The sequence below is a fragment of the Pseudorasbora parva genome, chromosome 18 (assembly GCF_024679245.1).
Source record: "Pseudorasbora parva isolate DD20220531a chromosome 18, ASM2467924v1, whole genome shotgun sequence".
In the NCBI taxonomy this organism is placed as follows: Eukaryota; Metazoa; Chordata; class Actinopteri; order Cypriniformes; family Gobionidae; genus Pseudorasbora; species Pseudorasbora parva.
The window spans coordinates 9,018,730-9,038,182 of record NC_090189.1 but is presented as its reverse complement, the minus strand read 5'-3'; the positions used below and the strand labels follow the sequence as shown (position 1 = coordinate 9,038,182).

General features: G+C 39.6%; 1 protein-coding gene across 2 annotated transcripts in view; it reads left to right on the top strand.

Moving 5' to 3' along the window:
- The first annotated feature begins 11,087 nt into the window (after positions 1 to 11,087).
- The window catches only part of egfl7 (EGF-like-domain, multiple 7), a 19,038-nt gene continuing 10,672 nt past the window's right edge, over positions 11,088 to 19,453 (top strand). Inside the window, exons 1-5 of one of the 2 annotated variants that reach the window (XM_067423800.1) lie at positions 11,088 to 11,269; positions 17,248 to 17,437; positions 18,354 to 18,479; positions 18,560 to 18,672; positions 18,777 to 18,872. In XM_067423800.1, coding sequence (XP_067279901.1) covers positions 17,358 to 17,437; positions 18,354 to 18,479; positions 18,560 to 18,672; positions 18,777 to 18,872 — 415 coding nt within the window. In that variant the 5' untranslated portion in view covers positions 11,088 to 11,269; positions 17,248 to 17,357. Of the gene's footprint in view, positions 11,270 to 11,402; positions 12,043 to 17,247; positions 17,438 to 18,353; positions 18,480 to 18,559; positions 18,673 to 18,776; positions 18,873 to 19,453 lie in introns of those variants that run through there. The other variant, XM_067423801.1, reaches the window with a different exon arrangement.

Below are 19,453 nucleotides of genomic sequence, written 5' to 3'. Positions count from 1 at the left end.
AAGTGAGTGGCAGATCAGTGTGGGTGTGGTTTAGGGTGTGGCTTGAGAGCAGGGTGCTGTATTGTTATCCACACATGGGAGCTGCAATGTTGACATCACTTCCCATCTTTGTTACCGACGTTGTTTTCAGGTTTTGGAATGTAATTCCTCAGAGAGTAGATGTGAAGGCCCAGAACATAGAGTCTATGAACACCTTGCTTCATCAGGGTATATACAGCAATCCTTAAGTTAAATTTACTACTTTTTAATACCTTTTTTACTACCTTCAGAATATTTTTTAAAACCATCACGACACTGAATTGCAAGTGTTAATCAGCGACCTTTCTATTATGTACACAGATTTTGACATATATAACAAACAAAAAAGAATAGATTTAGAATCGACACCAGGAGGAAATCTGTTAAATTATCATTCAGACACAGTAAAATAGATCTCAACATTCACAAAAGTTGGTTGAGGAGAAGTATTACTGCATACACATTTGATTTCAATTAATAATTGGTAATTCAGAAATTAAATTATTTAGTGTTTTTTTCCCAACAACAAAACCTGAGCCAAATATTACATTTCTATAACTGTGATAAGTTGTTGAATTAAACAAAATACTAAAAACTAGTCAATCGATTAAAAACTTTAACTAGATTAATCACACATTTTTTCTGTGATTAATCGCAATAAAAAAAAGTTTTTGTACGTTTTTAATATAATAATTTCACAGTTAATCAAATTAATGTAGAAACAACATAAAGACAGTATATTTTAAATACTTGTTTAAATGGCATCTTTTTATGAATGAAGGCCAGTATTACTGATATCAATACAGTTACTGATTTTTTTTTTTTACATTCATTATTAGGCTTCAAAAATATAACAGTTTTTAATTTAAATAAACTTAAAACAATGCTAACATAAATCCAGAATAAATGTCATGTTTATTCCTGCCCTTCCTGTCTTAACAGTAAGGAAATATACAGAAATTTAATACAGTTATCAGTTATATGTAGTCTGCACTGCATAAACTATAAATTAGTTAATCCTTATTAAAGCTACAAAAGTTATTTAGTCAAGCGCAGAGAGTCATTTTCTCTGTTCCCTTTGTTCTTTAACTTTACTGACAGGAAGCTTTATTGGCTGCGGTCCCTTTAAGAGCAGACAGACACGCGCATCTCACTGTTTATACGGTCTATGGATCGCGCCTCATTCTCTCACAACTCTTTGTTCATTTTAGACTATATATATACATCGTTTAAGATTGCTCTTATGAGGATAGTCGTTGAAGATATGCCTTGAAGCAAGTCTAAAATAAAACGTAAGCCAGCCACTTCTGTTGAGCGCGCTGTGCTCTGAGATGATGCCGAACGACCACTGAATATGACGTCAGCATCAAACATACGTTGAGACGGAGACGAAAGATCTTTGATTATATCTAAACGAACTAACGCGAACGCAGATAGAATTTCAATATAATAGGACACCTGATAGTCTGAAAAAATAATACCTAATTTGGAAAGAAATAATACCTCTGAGGCCAAATTTAACACTTTTAATGGCCTTAAATTTGACAATTTTGATTTATCACTTTTTAATACTTTTTAAAACCCCGCGGACACCCTGCCCATTCTTGTCTACTTCATTCAATGCATACAGTTGTCATGTAAACTTGAAATATGGTGTGTAAGGTCAGCATGACTACACTGTGTGCGTGTGAGAGAGAGAGAGAGAGAGAGAGAGAGAGAGAGAGAGAGAGAGAGAGAGAGAGAGAGAGAGAGAGAGAGAGAGAGAGAGAGAGAGAGAGAGAGAGAGAGAGAGAGAGAGAGAGAGAGAGAGAGAGAGAGAGAGAGAGAGAGAGAGAGAGAGAGGGGTTATGGTTCTTTCCCTGTATAGGAAACTTCTGTCAGCACTGAAGATATTTGTGGGTTACTGCAAATTTTCCACCCAACATCAAAATCAGTGTGTGTGTGGTTGATTTTGTGAAATATCAGAGCACAAATGGGTATAATGACATATGTATGACAGGTATTACAAGGAGAGGGTGAAATGTGAGGACACTGGCCATGTCCCCATTTTTTCAAAATGCTTATAAATCATACAGGATTAATTTTTTTTTAGAAAGTAAAAATGTTTCCTGTGATGGGTAGGTTTAGGGTTAGAGACAGTGTAAGGGGATAGAAAATACGGTTTGTATAGTATAAAAACCATTAAGCCTATGGAATGGCCTCACATTTCACAAAAACAAAAAAGTGTATGTTTGTGTTTGTGTGTGTGTGTGTGTGTGTGTGTGTGTGTGTGTGTGTGTGTGTGTGTGTGTGTGTGTGTGTGTGTGTGTGTGTGCGTGCATGCATGTTTGTGCGTGTTTGTGTGTGCGTGCGTGATCCTGGTAAACCCTATGTTATGGGGACAAAATTTTCTCACAATTGGACAATATCCGAAATCCTTTTTTTTGGTCCCCATGAGGAAACCAGCTTATAAATCATGCTAAGGGGTGCTTTTTGCAAATGTTAAAACACAGAAAGTTTACAGTATAAAAACCATTATGTGTCCCAATAAAACAATGACAACCCAACATATGTGGTTCTGTGTGTGTGTGTGTGTGTGTGTTTGTGTGTCTCTATCTGTGTTTGTCTCTCTCTCTCTCTCTCTCTCTCTCTCTCTCTCTCTCTCTCTCTCTCTCTCTCTCTCTCTCTCTCTCTCTCTGTGTGTGTGTGTCCTTAAAAAAAGTCTTTTAAAGTGCGCAAAACTATTTGAAATGCACATATTGGACTAATAATATTCTGCTTTAAAATGAACAGGTTTGTGTGACAGTTTACAGCTTGGGTTTAGCAAATATGTTTCTCTCTTTTAATAATTCTGTCACACACAAAAAATAAATCACGCCAGAAGTCATTGAAAAATAAGCATGTACATACTCCCAGCATGAGCTAACTTAACAACATGCTTTTTGCTTTATTTCTTTATACAGTAAAGTTGATGATACACAGAGCAGCTTTTTTGAGCAATGTTGCTGAGTGATGTTACTTAATCTGGCACATTCTCATTGAGAATGGGCAACACATTTCTATATGGGCACTTTAAATCGGTCGTGTGCCCTGTGGCTTACCTGGTAAACCTTAAGACCATCAATACTAATGTCCCTCTAAAACACCTTCACACACTGTGCACCTCATGAAGTCACACATCCAGGGTGCAAGGGTCATTAAAAACGTGCCAGAGCTGTCACTATGTGTGCCTTTCTGTCAGCGGAACTATTAACTAAAATAACACGCATGCACTCACACCTGGGGTGAATTATGGTAATACATAACATACATCATACCCAAATACCCAAATGTTAATATCAGTTGTTTAACTGAATAAAATGAATGAAATTACAAGTCAGGTTAAGCAGATATTTGCATAGGGTCCTCTGGTTCTCCTCTGGTTCTTTATGGAACTCACAACAGCACAGATAGCCAATAATCTGTGAGGGTTTGAGATGAAATGCCTGACCTCTGATTGGCTGTGTCAGCACCTGAGCTGCAGTAACACGCATGAATGAAAACTGAGCAGACAAACACCAAACATATGTCTGGAACCAAATGTATTTGATAGAAACTTGTAGTATATACTTACACTGTGGAGTTAGTAAGATGTTGTCGTTTTTGAAAGAAGTCTCTTACGCTCACTATATATGCAAAGCTCAGTCCACATGATCCTTCAGAAATCATTCTTATATGCTGATTTGCTACTCAAGAAGCATTTCTGATTTTCATGAATTTTGCAAACAGTTGTGCTGCTTAATATTTTTTGTGGAAACACTTAAAGGCGCAGATTTTTTTTTGATTATTTGTCAATGCTTTTGCTTTCTCTTGCAAAATGTTTGCTTGCGTTCTCTTAGAAAATTTGCATTCTCTTGCAAAGAACAAAAGTTTTGCGAGTGCAAAGATTTGCACAAAAAAACTAAACTTTCTCGGAAAAGCATTGCCTTTATTTTTCCTCCCATCTCATATTTGTTCCCACCACCATGTCCCCTTAGGTGCAGAAGTGATATCTGACCTGGAATAATTGTCATGTTCACCCTTTATTCAAATATTATTACATTTAGTTGTAATGTAATCATAGAGTGGAGTCGTGCTTTGAGTCCATTGTTTTATTTGTGATAATGCAATGAAACATGTCAAAATGTGCGGACAACATTATTGGCCAGACTGTCATACAAAGAAATGATGAACACAAGAGAGAACCAACAAAGTATTAATAACTAATGTGTTTGCTTTTTCCTCTGATAGTTTTGTTTTTCTATGCATTTATTTTAGTAAATAAAACCTGAAGCTGTAGTTTGCCTTATTTACCAAATAAATTTGTCATAAAGCCATTGAGGGTTTAAACAAACTTGTAGGGTCATTAAAAACAAGCACTCCCTCCAGACACTTTTGACCACGACTGTATCCAACGAAAACTGAACTTAACATGCAAAATAATGTGATCATGTGACGACAACAACAACAGACTGTCTAAACAGTTCTATAATTAATACTGTGGCAGGGTGAAGGATCACGCAACAATGAAATTGATGCAAAACCCCCAGAGGGTGGATTTATTGGGGAAAACAGTGACAAACGTGTGAATTTTAAGGTGCAGGTGCGCTGTAAGTGTCCTCCTTCCGGGTGCCCTGGTGCTAGCGGTGACGTGAGTGCGGCGAGGTGGCCGGAGCGTCACAGGCTGCTTTCTGAGAGAGACACAAGCGTTAGCGTAGTGCTGCATGGAGATCGTGCTCAAACTGGTGTCCCAGTGTGGAGGCTTTTATGCCAGGGCCTGATGGCCTGCAGCTGTGACGATCCGGCCCGTGCTGATCGCGTGCAGGTGTTTGTACTCCGTTGCCAGGGCGACGTTGATGAGAGCTCGGGAGACTTGTCACAATACTTAGTAGGCACTATAAAGTGCAGTAAATATGATGCATTTACTTCTGAATTACTTAATTACTGAAATAATTCAAAAACCACACTTGCCACTGATGGGTAAGGAGAACAAACTATCCTCTCTCTCTCTCTCTCTCTCTCTCTCTCTCTCTCTCTCTCTCTCTCTCTCTCTCTCTCTCCCTGTGATGGATAGGTTTAAGGGCAAGGGCAGTGCAGGGGGATAGAATGTACAGTTTGTACAGTGTAAAATCCATTACACCTATGGAAAGTCCCCACAAGAGTGTGTGTGTGTGTGTGTGTGTGCGCGCGTGCGTGCCAGCAAGTGCCAATGAGGTTCATTCTCATGTCACGTTTGAGCTTCCGCAAGAGCCAATGAGGTTCATTCTCGTGTCACGGTTGAGCTTCAGCAAGAGCCAATGAGGTTCATTCTCATGTCACGTTTGAGCTTCCGCAAGAGCCAATGAGGTTCATTCTCGTGTCACGGTTGAGCTTCAGCAAGAGCCAATGAGGTTCATTCTCATGTCACGTTTAAGCTTCAGCAAGAGCCAATGAGGTTCATTCTCATGTCACGTTTAAGCTTCAGCAAGAGCCAATGAGGTTCATTCTCGTGTCACGTTTGAGCTTCAGCAAGAGCCAATGAGTCAGTGTCCAAATAATATTCAGTGTCTCTACTGTCCAGGAGTCAATGTGAGTTCAGAAACACTAGACGCGTGTTCTTCTGTATTCGAACTTCTAACTTAGTTTATTTCTCTTTTCTTCTCTCCATTTCTCTTTTTCTAGCTTCCTCTCCCGAAGGACCATTACTCAGATCTCGCTCTTAAGTTTAGATAATGAAGTTCTCAGTTATGATTCATTAAAGTATCAACTTTGTCCCCTAAATGAACTAAGTAGAATTAAAGGAAACAATTGTTAACATAAAAATATAGCGCGTAAAATTAAAATAGATAGCATATATTAAATAAATTGTCCGTAGAAGAATTTGATGAGAAACTTTTGACTTTTGATTCTGTACTTGTCACCAGCTTTACCTTTACCGTAGTAAAATGAAAGGCATTCTCAGTCATGCTGAGTGACTGACAGCCTCTGACACTGAGGAAAGTTCTCCATTCCTCTCTGAAAATTAAAGCGGAGACAGATATTTAGGTCATAATCTGAGGGTATCAGCCATGATGATGGTGTGTGTGTGTGTGTGTGTGTGTGTGTGTGTGTGTGTGTGTGTGTGTGTGTGTGTGTGTGGCTGCTGTTCCACTGCTTCCCTCAGCACTGAAGAATTTGGTTGCTATAATGAATGAGCCAATTTGACATCTTTCCACAAACACACTTACACATGTAAAACCATATGTGCCAACACACACACACACAAACACACACACACACACACACACACACACACACACACACACACACACACACACACACACACACACACACACACACACACACACACACACACACTTCTCTTTTCCAGCAGTGACATGTGACAGCAAGTTCCTGTTTGTCTCTGTTTGACAGCATTTTGTGCAAAACTGCTGAATCCTGGAGGATATTTAAGGAGTTTTAACAGCCAGATAATCATGAATCACTAACTGAGATCTAAATGACATCTGAATGCAGTCTAAGATCTATAAACTTAATTTAAACACTATTCTGTTCAAATGTTTAGCATCAGTAAGTTTTTTTTTAATGTTTTTGAAGTCTCTTCTGCTCACCAAGGCTAAATTTATTCCAACTGTATTCTATTTGAATACATCTTAAAATGTCATTTATTCCTGTGATGCAAATTTCCAGCATCATTCCTCCAGTTTTCAGTCCCATGATCCTTCAGAAATCATTCTGATTCGCAGCTCAAGAAACACGTCATTATTATCAATGTTGAAAACAGTTGCGCTGCTTATTTTTTTTCATGATTCGTTGATGAAAAACACTATAAATGTCTTTACTGTCACTTTTGAACTATTTTGGCATTCTTGTTGAATCAAAGTATTAAACTTTTTAAAAACCCATACTTCTGAATGGGACTGTAGATAGACTATCAGTGATAGATAAATCTGATTATTAATACTCCCTGAAATAATCACTGATAGACATCTTGGCAGAGAAGTAAATCATTGAAAAGACAAAGAAATGGGCTATTATCTGTAGTTATTATAATTAACCATAACATGATCACACTGAACATTAAAACCACGAGAGATCTTTCTCTTCAGCTCTCACTCTCTAAATCCCCATCCGCCACTTTCCCGCCCTGCTCTCACGTTGACGCATGACTCCTTCCTTTAAGTTCTTGCTCTCATTGTTCACTCTGACCCAAAGCACTATCTTCCTCTTCCACACACTTCCTGCTTCCTGATCCACAGGAAGTGCTGCACAGAGCCATTTCCTCCACATATTTGGATAATATATCCAGAATCAGAGTCTTTCGTTCTACACAAACACACTTACTCACATGAAGGATCTGGATCAAATAAAAGCTGAAATCTTTTTAATACCGTCTAATGTTGTCACACAAAATACTAATTTTGTGCGTGTGAATCAAAACACACACATCACTAAGTGATTGCCTATAAACCTGCCAAAGCATTTCACTGTCGATGGACTGGAAGCACGAATGCAATGTCGACTGCTCTTCTGGACTGATTTAATCTGATGGTTGGAGTCACCAACCCATAACTCATAACCCACACCCACATCCATTAAACCAGCCTGAAAGGAAGAGCTCGCACAAAAATGGAAATGTTGTCATTTACTCACCCCATCCAGACCGGCATGACTTTCTTTCTTCTGAAAAACACAACAGGAGAACTATAGCAGAATCATGGAGACTTTGTGGGGAATGATGTGGTCAAGCACCAAAAAAAAAAGGACAAAACAGCATCATAAAACAGTCCAAATGGCTTTGGACATTACTTTCTGAAGCATCACTTCAGCTTTGTGTGAGAAGCGAAGATTTCTGTCCCACCATTGACAACTAACGCTTTCATACTCAAAAAACTTCATAGAAAGATCGCAAAACTAATCCATATGGATTGACCGGTTTATTCCAAAATTTTCTGAAGACACAATCTTTTTAAATGATGAACAGAATCATTCTTGTGTCACGTTTGCGCTTCAGCAAGAGCCAATGAGGTTCATTCTCGTGTCACGTTTGAGCTTCAGCAAGAGCCAATGAGGTTCATTCTCGTGTCACGTTTAAGCTTCAGCAAGAACCAATGAGGTTCATTCTCATGTCACGTTTAAGCTTCAGCAAGAGCCAATGAGGTTCATTCTCATGTCACGGTTGAGCTTCAGCAAGAGCCAATGAGGTTCATTCTCATGTCTCGTTTGAGCTTCAGCAAGAACCAATGAGGTTCATTCTCGTGTCACGTTTGCGCTTCCGCAAGAGCCAATGAGGTTCATTCTCGTGTCACGTTTGAGCTTCAGCAAGAGCCGATGAGGTTCATTCTCGTGTCACGTTTAAGCTTCCGCAAGAGCCAATGAGGTTCATTCTCGTGTCACGTTTAAGCTTCAGCAAGAGCCAATGAGGTTCATTCTCGTGTCACGTTTAAGCTTCCGCAAGAACCAATGAGGTTCATTCTCGTGTCACGTTTAAGCTTCCGCAAGAGCCAATGAGGTTCATTCTCGTGTCACGTTTGAGCTTCAGCAAGAGCCAATGAGGTTCATTCTCGTGTCACGTTTAAGCTTCAGCAAGAGCCAATGAGGTTCATTCTCGTGTCACGTTTGAGCTTCAGCAAGAGCCAATGAGGTTCATTCTCGTGTCACGTTTGAGCTTCCGCAAGAGCCAATGAGGTTCATTCTCGTGTCACGTTTGAGCTTCCGCAAGAGCCAATGAGGTTCATTCTCGTGTCACGTTTGAGCTTCAGCAAGAGCCAATGAGGTTCATTCTCGTGTCACGTTTGCTCTTCAGCAAGAACCAATGAGGTTCATTCTCGTGTCACGTTTGCTCTTCAGCAAGAACCAATGAGGTTCATTCTCGTGTCACGGTTGAGCTTCAGCAAGAGCCAATGAGGTTCATTCTCGTGTCACGGTTGAGCTTCAGCAAGAGCCAATGAGGTTCATTCTCATGTCACGTTTGAGCTTCAGCAAGAGCCAATGAGGTTCATTCTCGTGTCACGTTTGAGCTTCAGCAAGAGCCAATGAGGTTCATTCTCATGTCACGTTTGAGCTTCAGCAAGAGCCAATGAGGTTCATTCTCGTGTCACGGTTGAGCTTCAGCAAGAGCTAATGAGGTTCATTCTCATGTCACGTTTGAGCTTCAGCAGGAGCCAATGAGGATCATTCTCATGTCACGGTTGAACTTCAGCAAGAACCAATGAGGTTCATTCTCGTGTCACGGTTGAACTTCAGCAAGAACCAATGAGGTTCATTCTCATGTCACGGTTGAACTTCAGCAAGAACCAATGAGGTTCATTCTCATGTCACGTTTGAACTTCAGCAGGAGCCAATGAGGTTCATTCTCGTGCCACGTTTAAGCTTCAGCAAGAGCCAATGAGGTTCATTCTCGTGTCACGTTTGAGCTTCAGCAAGAGCCAATGAGGTTCATTCTCGTGTCACGTTTAAGCTTCAGCAAGAGCCAATGAGGTTCAGTCTCGTGTCACGTTTAAGCTTCAGCAAGAGCCAATGAGGTTCATTCTCGTGTCACGTTTGAGCTTCAGCAAGAGCCAATGAGGTTCATTCTCGTGTCACGTTTGAGCTTCCGCAAGAGCCAATGAGGTTCATTCTCGTGTCACGTTTGAGCTTCCGCAAGAGCCAATGAGGTTCATTCTCATGTCACGTTTGAGCTTCAGCAAGAGCCAATGAGGTTCATTCTCATGTCACGTTTGAGCTTCCGCAAGAGCCAATGAGGTTCATTCTCATGTCACGTTTGAGCTTCCGCAAGAGCCAATGAGGTTCATTCTCATGTCACGTTTGAGCTTCCGCAAGAGCCAATGAGGTTCATTCTCGTGTCACGTTTGAGCTTCCGCAAGAGCCAATGAGGTTCATTCTCATGTCACGTTTGAGCTTCAGCAAGAACCAATGAGGTTCATTCTCGTGTCACGTTTGAGCTTCCGCAAGAGCCAATGAGGTTCATTCTCGTGTCACGTTTGAGCTTCCGCAAGAGCCAATGAGGTTCATTCTCGTGTCACGTTTGAGCTTCAGCAAGAGCCAATGAGGTTCATTCTCGTGTCACGTTTGCGCTTCAGCAAGAACCAATGAGGTTCATTCTCGTGTCACGGTTGAGCTTCAGCAAGAGCCAATGAGGTTCATTCTCGTGTCACGGTTGAGCTTCAGCAAGAGCCAATGAGGTTCATTCTCATGTCACGTTTGAGCTTCAGCAAGAACCAATGAGGTTCATTCTCATGTCACGTTTGAGCTTCAGCAAGAGCCAATGAGGTTCATTCTCGTGTCACGTTTGAGCTTCAGCAAGAGCCAATGAGGTTCATTCTCGTGTCACGTTTGAGCTTCAGCAAGAGCCAATGAGGTTCATTCTCATGTCACGTTTGAGCTTCAGCAAGAGCCAATGAGGTTCATTCTCGTGTCACGTTTGAGCTTCAGCAGGAGCTAATGAGGTTCATTCTCATGTCAAGCTTCTGTTTACTTTCAATGATCAATGTTTATATGTGAATAAAAGACTAAATTCAATCTGTTCATCATATAAAGTTTTTGTGTCTCTTCAGGAGGTTTGGATTAAACTGCTCAATTCATTTGTATCCTTTTTTGCATAGCTGTCAATGGAGGGTCAGAAAGCTGTAATATTTCATCAAAAAGATTTTCATTTTTGATCCATAAGTCTAATGGGTTTGGAACAACATTTTTTTTGGCAAACAAACCCTTTAATATGACTTATAGGCTACCAGACTTCATTCGCCTTATATATATATATATATATATATATATATATATATATATATATATATATATATATATATATATATATATATATGTGTGTGTGAGATTTTTTTTAAATTATATTATAGCTTAGCTTAGTTGAAATCACAGGGCCAAACTCGCGCTGTTTTTACAGATCATTAGTGTGTTTGCAGTCCTAGATAGAAACGTGATTACCCGTATTGGGACTTGAGGGGCATGAGGGGAGTGTTTGTGCGGGCCAGAGGGGTTTATCAGCTCCAAACACTTGCAGGATTTCCGGTTTGGGATTGTCCATCCAATTCCTGAGTTCCACAGGAAGCGCGGAATAAAAAGCAGGAGAAAAACGCCCAAAAGCATCTCATTCCTCGGCAGTCGGTTCACGGGGAGCATCGAAACGTTGACCACACGGCGCTCTTTATCAGAAAGAAGAGTTCATAAGAAATGCTGGAGATGGAGAAGCGCGTCAGAGCGCGCGACAGGTGGATCGAATGGGCTCAGCGCGAGATCACGTGATTTTATTAACCGGGTGAGTGCGAGAACATTACTTATATTGGCATTGCGATTTTCTTTACACTTCAGTAATAATTCCTTAAACATTATCGAGTAGCTAGTAGCCTATATACTCACATTCAATCAAACAAAATGTATTGACAACTATTTGAATGATGTCAAATAAAAATGAAATGTGCAACGTGTCCTGTCTTTCTGAAAAAAACTTTAGAATAAATAATTGTGCATAATAATGTCTTTAAAAAACGGACAATTGTTTCCAGAATTTTTACTATAGCAGGCCTATTAATGTACTGATTTATTAACAGCAGATCAGGATGATTTTAATTAGAACTATTGCGCGTTAAACACACAGGCGGTTTAGAAGCATTACATTTCTCTTTTTTCAATCTTTCTTTTATTTCTCGGTGCGTGTCCCGGTAAACTAAGCTGTGCGCGTTCCAGTAGCTATGACGTAACGCGGAGCGAGGGTCTCCCGAGTGTTTCTCCCGGGACGTCCCGGTGAAGGAGGGGCAGTAGTGGTGTGGTTACCCCCTGCACGCTTTGACAGTTGTGAGGGAACTCAACTGAGTGTGCAAAAAAACCCCTCCTAAACACGGAGAGCTGAGCTGCGGGAAGCGCGCGCAGGAGTCTTGTGCCAGGCAACTTTGGGCACATGCGTGTTTTTGGACTATTTATATTATTCCACGTCTGTCCTCAGAGTTTGATGGGAAACTTCGTTTTTGGGACACGCTAGGGGATCACTCACTTTCCCCTTTTACATCCACGCAGCGGTTAATCTCGCGAACAGTGAGTCATTGCACAAATGTATTTTATAGCCTATTTATGTAAATGTATGCATGCATAATGCATTTCATTATTATCTATTTGCTCGTGCAATAGCTTAATGCAGGTCATTGTTTGTGTGTGTGTGTGTCTGTGTATTACTATAATTGTCATTAGACTGAACTGGACCGACATTGGAATCTGTGAATGGTCGCAAGTAATGTCGTGTGAAAACAGCGCCGCCTGCTGGTCCTTCACCGTTAAAGCGGCCAGACTGCAAACTATACTTACACCTCAGGTTCAGCATAACTGAATTATTTAGCATGCATACTGTGCATAGTTTGCATAAAATACTAGGATAACCTACTTAGCCAAAATTCGTGATCTTCAGTTTCCAGTGTGATGAATAAAGTGACAGTAATTGCTTTTTAAAAGGGAATAGTTTACTGCATGGAATAGTAGATTTTTTTTTGAGCGCCAACACTTAAAACCCCACAGCTTTAAACTAAATATCTCAAATTTATTATCACTAGACATCACTTAGTGAATTAAATATAGATCTTTCATTGTGTTGATATTGCAAACTACTTTTATAAATGCTTATATTGCACATTGTTTCACATACTACATTTTTTTTAGCAGTAGTATGCAGTATATAGCTACTGCACACTAAGCAGTATGCTAGCATTCCATTCCAAACACACACACACACACACACACACACACACACACACACACACACACACACACACACACACACTAAAGGCTGGCCCTCCATTAGTCTTAACTGCTTCCGCTTCTAATTAGTGCCATTATTTGTGATTATATGCAGTGATGTGGATCTAAATGTCGGTGTGTGTTGACATATTCACTTCGAGGCTTTTTTTGTGGTATGGCATTGTGTTTAAAACTACACTTTGCACTTATATATAAATGTACCACTCTTTGCTTTGTGATTCAATTATTTTTGTTGGGCAGAAAGTGCTGAAAGTTTGCACCATAGCCTAATATAATTTATCTTCTTTATTTCTTCCATAACCATAACTAATTGATAATTATCTTCATGCAACATCACTAGCAAGTAAACTAAAGTTTATTTGCTCAGAGTCCATGAGTCAGAGAGCTGGCAGCGTTCACATTAGACACGTGCTAAGTGTTTACATATGACGGCAATCAGATGAATTGTGAGGGACGCACACATATACAGTTTCTGTAACTCAAAAAGCCTGCAGGTATGGACCTGTATAAACCATTATGTATGAATTTGGCAGGAGATCAGTATAAAAAGTCATCCAGAAGTCCTAAACCACTTTACTGCCTCATTGTGGTGTCAAGACATTCTGTGGTGGGCCGCCCGACTCCAACTGGAGACACGTGAAAACATTATCTGACCCACAATCCTTAGGTGGAGATTTCAAAACTCTCCAGCGGCTTAAGAGGAGCTCAGAGCTGTGGAAAGTGTTCAACAAATCTGATATTAACCACCAGACGCACATACAGAAACACAGTAACACACCTGAGACAAAGAATCACACTCAAGATTAGCCAGTTGCACACACATCAGTGCTGGCAGGAACATCAGACCTCATTTCAGTTGATTTTCTGTGAGAATGTTGCTAAGCTTACAAAACAATGCTCAAACAAACAATAAAGAACATTCAAATAGCTCATTTTTATCTATTTCATCTACAGGTTTATTCATAAATGATATTTATCTTGTTTGGCTCACCATCTTGAGTGGATTTCTTCCCGCACAGATCTTGATGCAATGCATTCTGGGATTGTTTCCTGCGTAAATGATGGCCTGTTGGCTGTGTCTGACTTGTTGCCTCAGTGCCCTGTCAGGCAATGACTTCACACTCACAGGCAGTGTTTGCGAAGGCACCTCACAAAACTGATTTGGGACAGACTTTTGAGGCTGCGTTACGTTTAATGATCTACAGCTAAATAGCGAAAGTGAATATTTAATTACTATATGATTTCTCACTGGAAATAACATCAAAACTGGAAAACGTTGGTCAAAAACATACATTTACATACAAACTGACCACCAACTCTAAATTGTAGGTGCCATCTTTTTTTTGTGAAGCTAAAAAAAGCCAATTCACACTAAGAATGATAACTGTAAAGATATATATTACCGTCCACACCAACAGACAATATCGTTCTGTTTATTCTGATCGCATGCTTGTCTGTCACTTTAAATGCTCGAGTTCGTTACTTCATGATGGATTCTGATTGGCTGTCAATGTTTTTAGTGGCATCATTCAAAGGCGCGTTTTTCGTCTTTCGGATGCAACCTCTGTCTTAGAATTTTGTCAAAATGTAATGTAGAAATACATTTGAATTAGTTTAAACTATTAAATACAGCTGAATATAATGTTTGGACACTTTATTGCATATTATTTGCAATTAAATGAAAATTCATTATTAGTAACTTAGGAGTATTTTTGGCATATTAAGTACACCTTTATTTGTAATTTCATAATTTTATTGTCTTTGAAATATGGTTAAAGTGTACTGGCGAATATACTTGTGAACTAAAATTGACTGTAATTTCTAATGAAGCTTGTATGTACACTACAAGTACACATTTAATACAATTAAGGGCATTTCTTGTTTTGGGATTTAATAAATGTTTTCATGTTTTATGGCGACAGAGATAATGATTTTTACACTGTACAATCTGTATCTTCTACCTCCTACCCCAGAAAAACATGCAGAACACTTTATTTAAATACAAACATGTTTTGGCCGCTTTTTTTACTAGTGAGGACCGGTAAAATGTCCTCACTAGGCATTGTCATAATGTTTTATAAGTGAGGAAATTTGTTTCTTACAAGTATAGCCAAAACTCTACACACACACACACACACACACACACACACACACACACACACACACACACACACACACAGGTGTGGTATAATGGCTGAGGCTTTAGGATTGTTGTCAAAAGCTCTCTAGGGAACACTGAGACCTGTTTTACTCCACGCTCTAAACCTGAACTCATTAAACCAGCAATAACCTAATGATTACTGTAAGCTGTTCAACAGAACACACGTGTGTGTACATGCGCATACAAGTTCAAATGAACTTCAGGAAGAAAAATGACTTTTAATATAGCTGACTTTCTACAGTCTCAGTTTCATCTGTGGCAGAGATTTGTTCATGCATGTGTGTGGCGGGACGACATGTCAAATGCTGTTTCAGTAATCAAAGCCATGTTTTTAATGCATGTTCATGTTAAAATAATATTTAAAACCTGTATAACCTGAAATCTCCTTGTAGATGGAAATGTATCTTCATTACACCCAAATGCAAACAGCAGAACTGCTATAAAGCATGCAAAAATGTGTGTACTTATGTAGCACGCATTTCTCAGAACCATGTTTGATTCAATTAACCGTGATTTGTAACAAATGCACTTTTTAATGATGATTCATTTTCTGCCTTTATAAGAGCATTAGCTCAAATGTTTAAACATGAAACAGGCCATAACTGTGCACTAGCTTATGGGAAATGGTTACAAATTGCATGTTTTTTTCTTTTATTCCTAATGTCTATCTGAAGAACAGTTCTGTGTGTTGTATGTATAGTATGATGAGATCCAGCTGTTCAATGAAGAAGCACAGCAGAAATAACATTTCATAAAGACTAGTTCAGTGTTCTCAAAGATCTTAGATCTGTGGTTAAAAAAACAAAAACAATACTGTACTCCGCTGTGGGCATTTCTTAAAGGTGCACTATGTAGTATTTTAATGAAGTAAAATATCTAAAAAACACTAGGCCAGTGTTATATATTTTGTTCAGTTGAGTTCTTACAATATCCCAAATGTTTCCAACTATTTGTAAATTGTGAGAAAATTGCTATTTTAACCAAGGAGTCGGGACGTCTGAGGGAGTCTTCTGTCAATTGCGTTATATCTGCGTTACCCTCGGTTTCCTGTTTTATTTTGGCAGAAGCGCTTTACTCTTAGCAGTGTGAACAAGTGTCACAGCAGCCGCTGAGCGAACGCACAGAGTAACGTCATAACATCATTTTCAACACACTAAAATGTATTTAACATGATAAACAGAGCTGCGTTACCTCATACTCTTGACCTGAAAAGCAGAAATAGCACCGGTGACTGTGTCCTGTCGTCATGATAAAAGTCCCGTTGCTCACGAGGCGTGTGTTTGCGTAACAATTTCTCCAGCGGCTGTGCTCAGCTCCTCAACACTCGCCCCTGCTCTGCTTCACACTACAGTAACGTTAATAACCGTATTCATGAACATGATTTCTGCCCGAGTCCTATCCTGATTTTTTTCCACCGGCTGTGAGGTGAAGACCACATGTCCCAAGATTCTGAGCTCAAACTTTGCGTCATCAAACTACACCTTTGTTCTGAATACGCACCTACTAGTGGACGAAAAATTACATCCTGCAGTTTTAAGGGTACATAACACACACTCTGCCAATCTTATGTTAAATCTTGAGAACCTATAGAGTAGTATTGCATCCTTCATATCTCTGAGGAGTCTTTTGTTTTATCATATTTATAAAAGACAGATACACTGTACCGATTCTTTCAGCAAAAGAGTCATGAGCGCACGCGCGCACACACACACACACACACACACACACACACACACACACACACACACACACCCAAAACATCATCGCATTATCCGTGGATAACTTTCGATTCACTATATGTTCGTGTTTTTGACATTATATGCACTTATACGCTTTTATTAATTTTGTGGCAGAGCAGCTGATGGCTCCCGTAACCCGAAGGAAGCTCGTTGATGTGCGCGCTCTAGCTCTCGCTCTGGTTGACGTGCGCACGCGCTCATCCGGGAAAAGTGACCCTACAAGCAATTCCACCCTTTATGATGGCATACAGGACCATCCTCTAAAAATAAAAACGTTCCACAACTTGTTTGAATCCTGAAGGAGTGTATTTGAATCAGAAATATGCCCAACTTGTTTTTGAAATTTTGGCCATATTTAGCCTGAGAATCCAACTCTTTAACAGTGTAAATAAATAAACAATCACCATAAGACCCCCCTCTCCTTAAAGGAGTCATAACATTTATATTATCACATACTATTGCTTTTGTACTTTAAAGACTACATATATAATTCTTTCTTTCTTTCTTTCTTTCTTTCTCTCTCTCTCTCTCTCTCTCTCTCTCTCTCTCTCTCTCTCTCTCTCTCTCTCTCTCTCTCTCTCTCTCTCTCAGGTAACTGATTGACTGTGTGTTCCTGAAGGGGACAAACACACCTGAAAGTCTCTCTTCCTGCTGCCAGACACACCTGAGAGAGCGACAGATAGACAGAGAGAGAGAGAGAGATGTACACAGCGGTCCTGCTCTCCTCCTCTCTGTTTCTACTGCACGCGACCTGCACACCTCAGAGTCATGGTCACCACGGGTAACGGTTTACATTCACACAGTAATGACTTCTCTACTGTATAGAATACAAAAAACAGTACGCCAATAGTGTAGCAAGTCCGAAAACATTAGTACTTGGGAAAAGAGTAGAAAATAGTCTCCAGATGATCTACTAATGCAGAGATTCTGAAGGGCACATTCGATGAACACTTTACTATCGGTTACACTTTATTTTACAGCATGTGAACTTATGTGTACTCACAGTGTACTTGCATAAGAAAGTAATGGGTAATATAAGGTAACTACATGGGTTATGATTAGGTTTAGGGGTAGGTTCGGGGATAGTTGTTAGTTATTAAATAACTATAATACATGGGGAATGGGACTGTAAAATAAAGCCTAACCTTACTATCCCATGAGGCCACAGGAGAGGATTTATGAATGGCAGTGCAGTGACGCATCTGACGCTGATAGGTCACATGACTAACAACATGGCGGATGTAGTGCGTCCAAATATCATTCACACTATACAACATACTTTTTTAACGGTGCTGAAGTAAATTCAAATTCAAATGTAGTAGCTACTCAGATAGTACACCATTTCATACACAGTAGTGGTGTCAGGAAATGTCAATTCACATGCTCTTGGGCCTCATGGGGTCATGGGTCACTATAAGGTTAAAGGTCAACATATATAATAGCAGCTAATTACATCAGTCAGTCATGTCCCATTAAAACTGATGGACAGCAATACACAAACAGTATTGCAAATGTATTTCCCAGCATACGTACGAAAATTCAGCTTTGCATCAGAGGAATGAATTACATTTTTAATATAGTATTTTAAACTGTAATACTAAGTCTGATCTTTTTACTCTATTGTGATGTATATCCAATAAATGCAGCTTTGTATGTAGGCGGGTGTTTGTGTATAACTGTGTGTCTGTGTGTTTCAGGAGGAGAGTGTGTGTTGGAGATGCGTGGAGTCGCCGTGTGTCCTACAGCACAGAGTCGTTCCTTCAGCCCGTACACAAACCCTACATCACCATGTGCCCAAACCACCGCGTGTGCAGCTCATACAAGTAAGAACACACAAAAACACAAGAAATATATATTATACTGCAAAATGTATCAGCATTTCACTGGAATGTGCGTTTTACAGGACCATCTACAGGGTTTCGTACAGGCAGGTGAGCAGAGCAGCTCCTAATTTACACATTTACCCAGAATGCTGTCCGGGATGGCGACGCATACATTCACACAACTGTAACCAAGGTAACCGGAGCTCTAAAAGTCATATTGGTAAACGTGTGCTCTGAATGTGTTTTCACATTTGGATTCATACATGCATATGTGTGTGTATTTCCATGTCTCTGTAGCGGTGTGTGAGCAGTCTTGTGCGAATGGAGGGTCGTGTATAAGGCCTAATCACTGCGCATGTCCGAGAGGATGGACGGGACGATACTGTCAAATAGGTACTCACAAACACACCATTCATTTACTGTTACGTTCATGGCGCATGTATCTATCTATCTGTCTATCTGTCTGTCTGTCTGTCTGTCTGTCTGTCTATCTATCTATCTATCTGTCTATCTATCTATCTATCTGTCTATCTGTCTGTCTGTCTGTCTGTCTGTCTGTCTGTCTGTCTGTCTGTCTGTCTGTCTGTCTGTCTGTCTATCTATCTATCTATCTACCTATCTATCTATCTATCTATCTAACAGCGGATTGAGTGTTTCTATCTGTTAGATCTATCTATCTATCTATCTATCTATCTATCTATCTATCTATCTATCTATCTGTCTGTCTATCTATCTATCTATCTTTCTATCTATCTATCTAACAGCGGATTGAGTGTTTCTATCTGTTAGATCTATCTATCTATCTATCTATCTATCTATCTATCTATCTATCTATCTATCTATCTATCTATCTATCTATCTATCTATCTATCTATCTATCTATCTATCTATCTATCTAACAGCGGATTGAGTGTTTCTATCTGTTAGATCTATCTATCTATCTATCTATCTATCTATCTATCTATCTATCTATC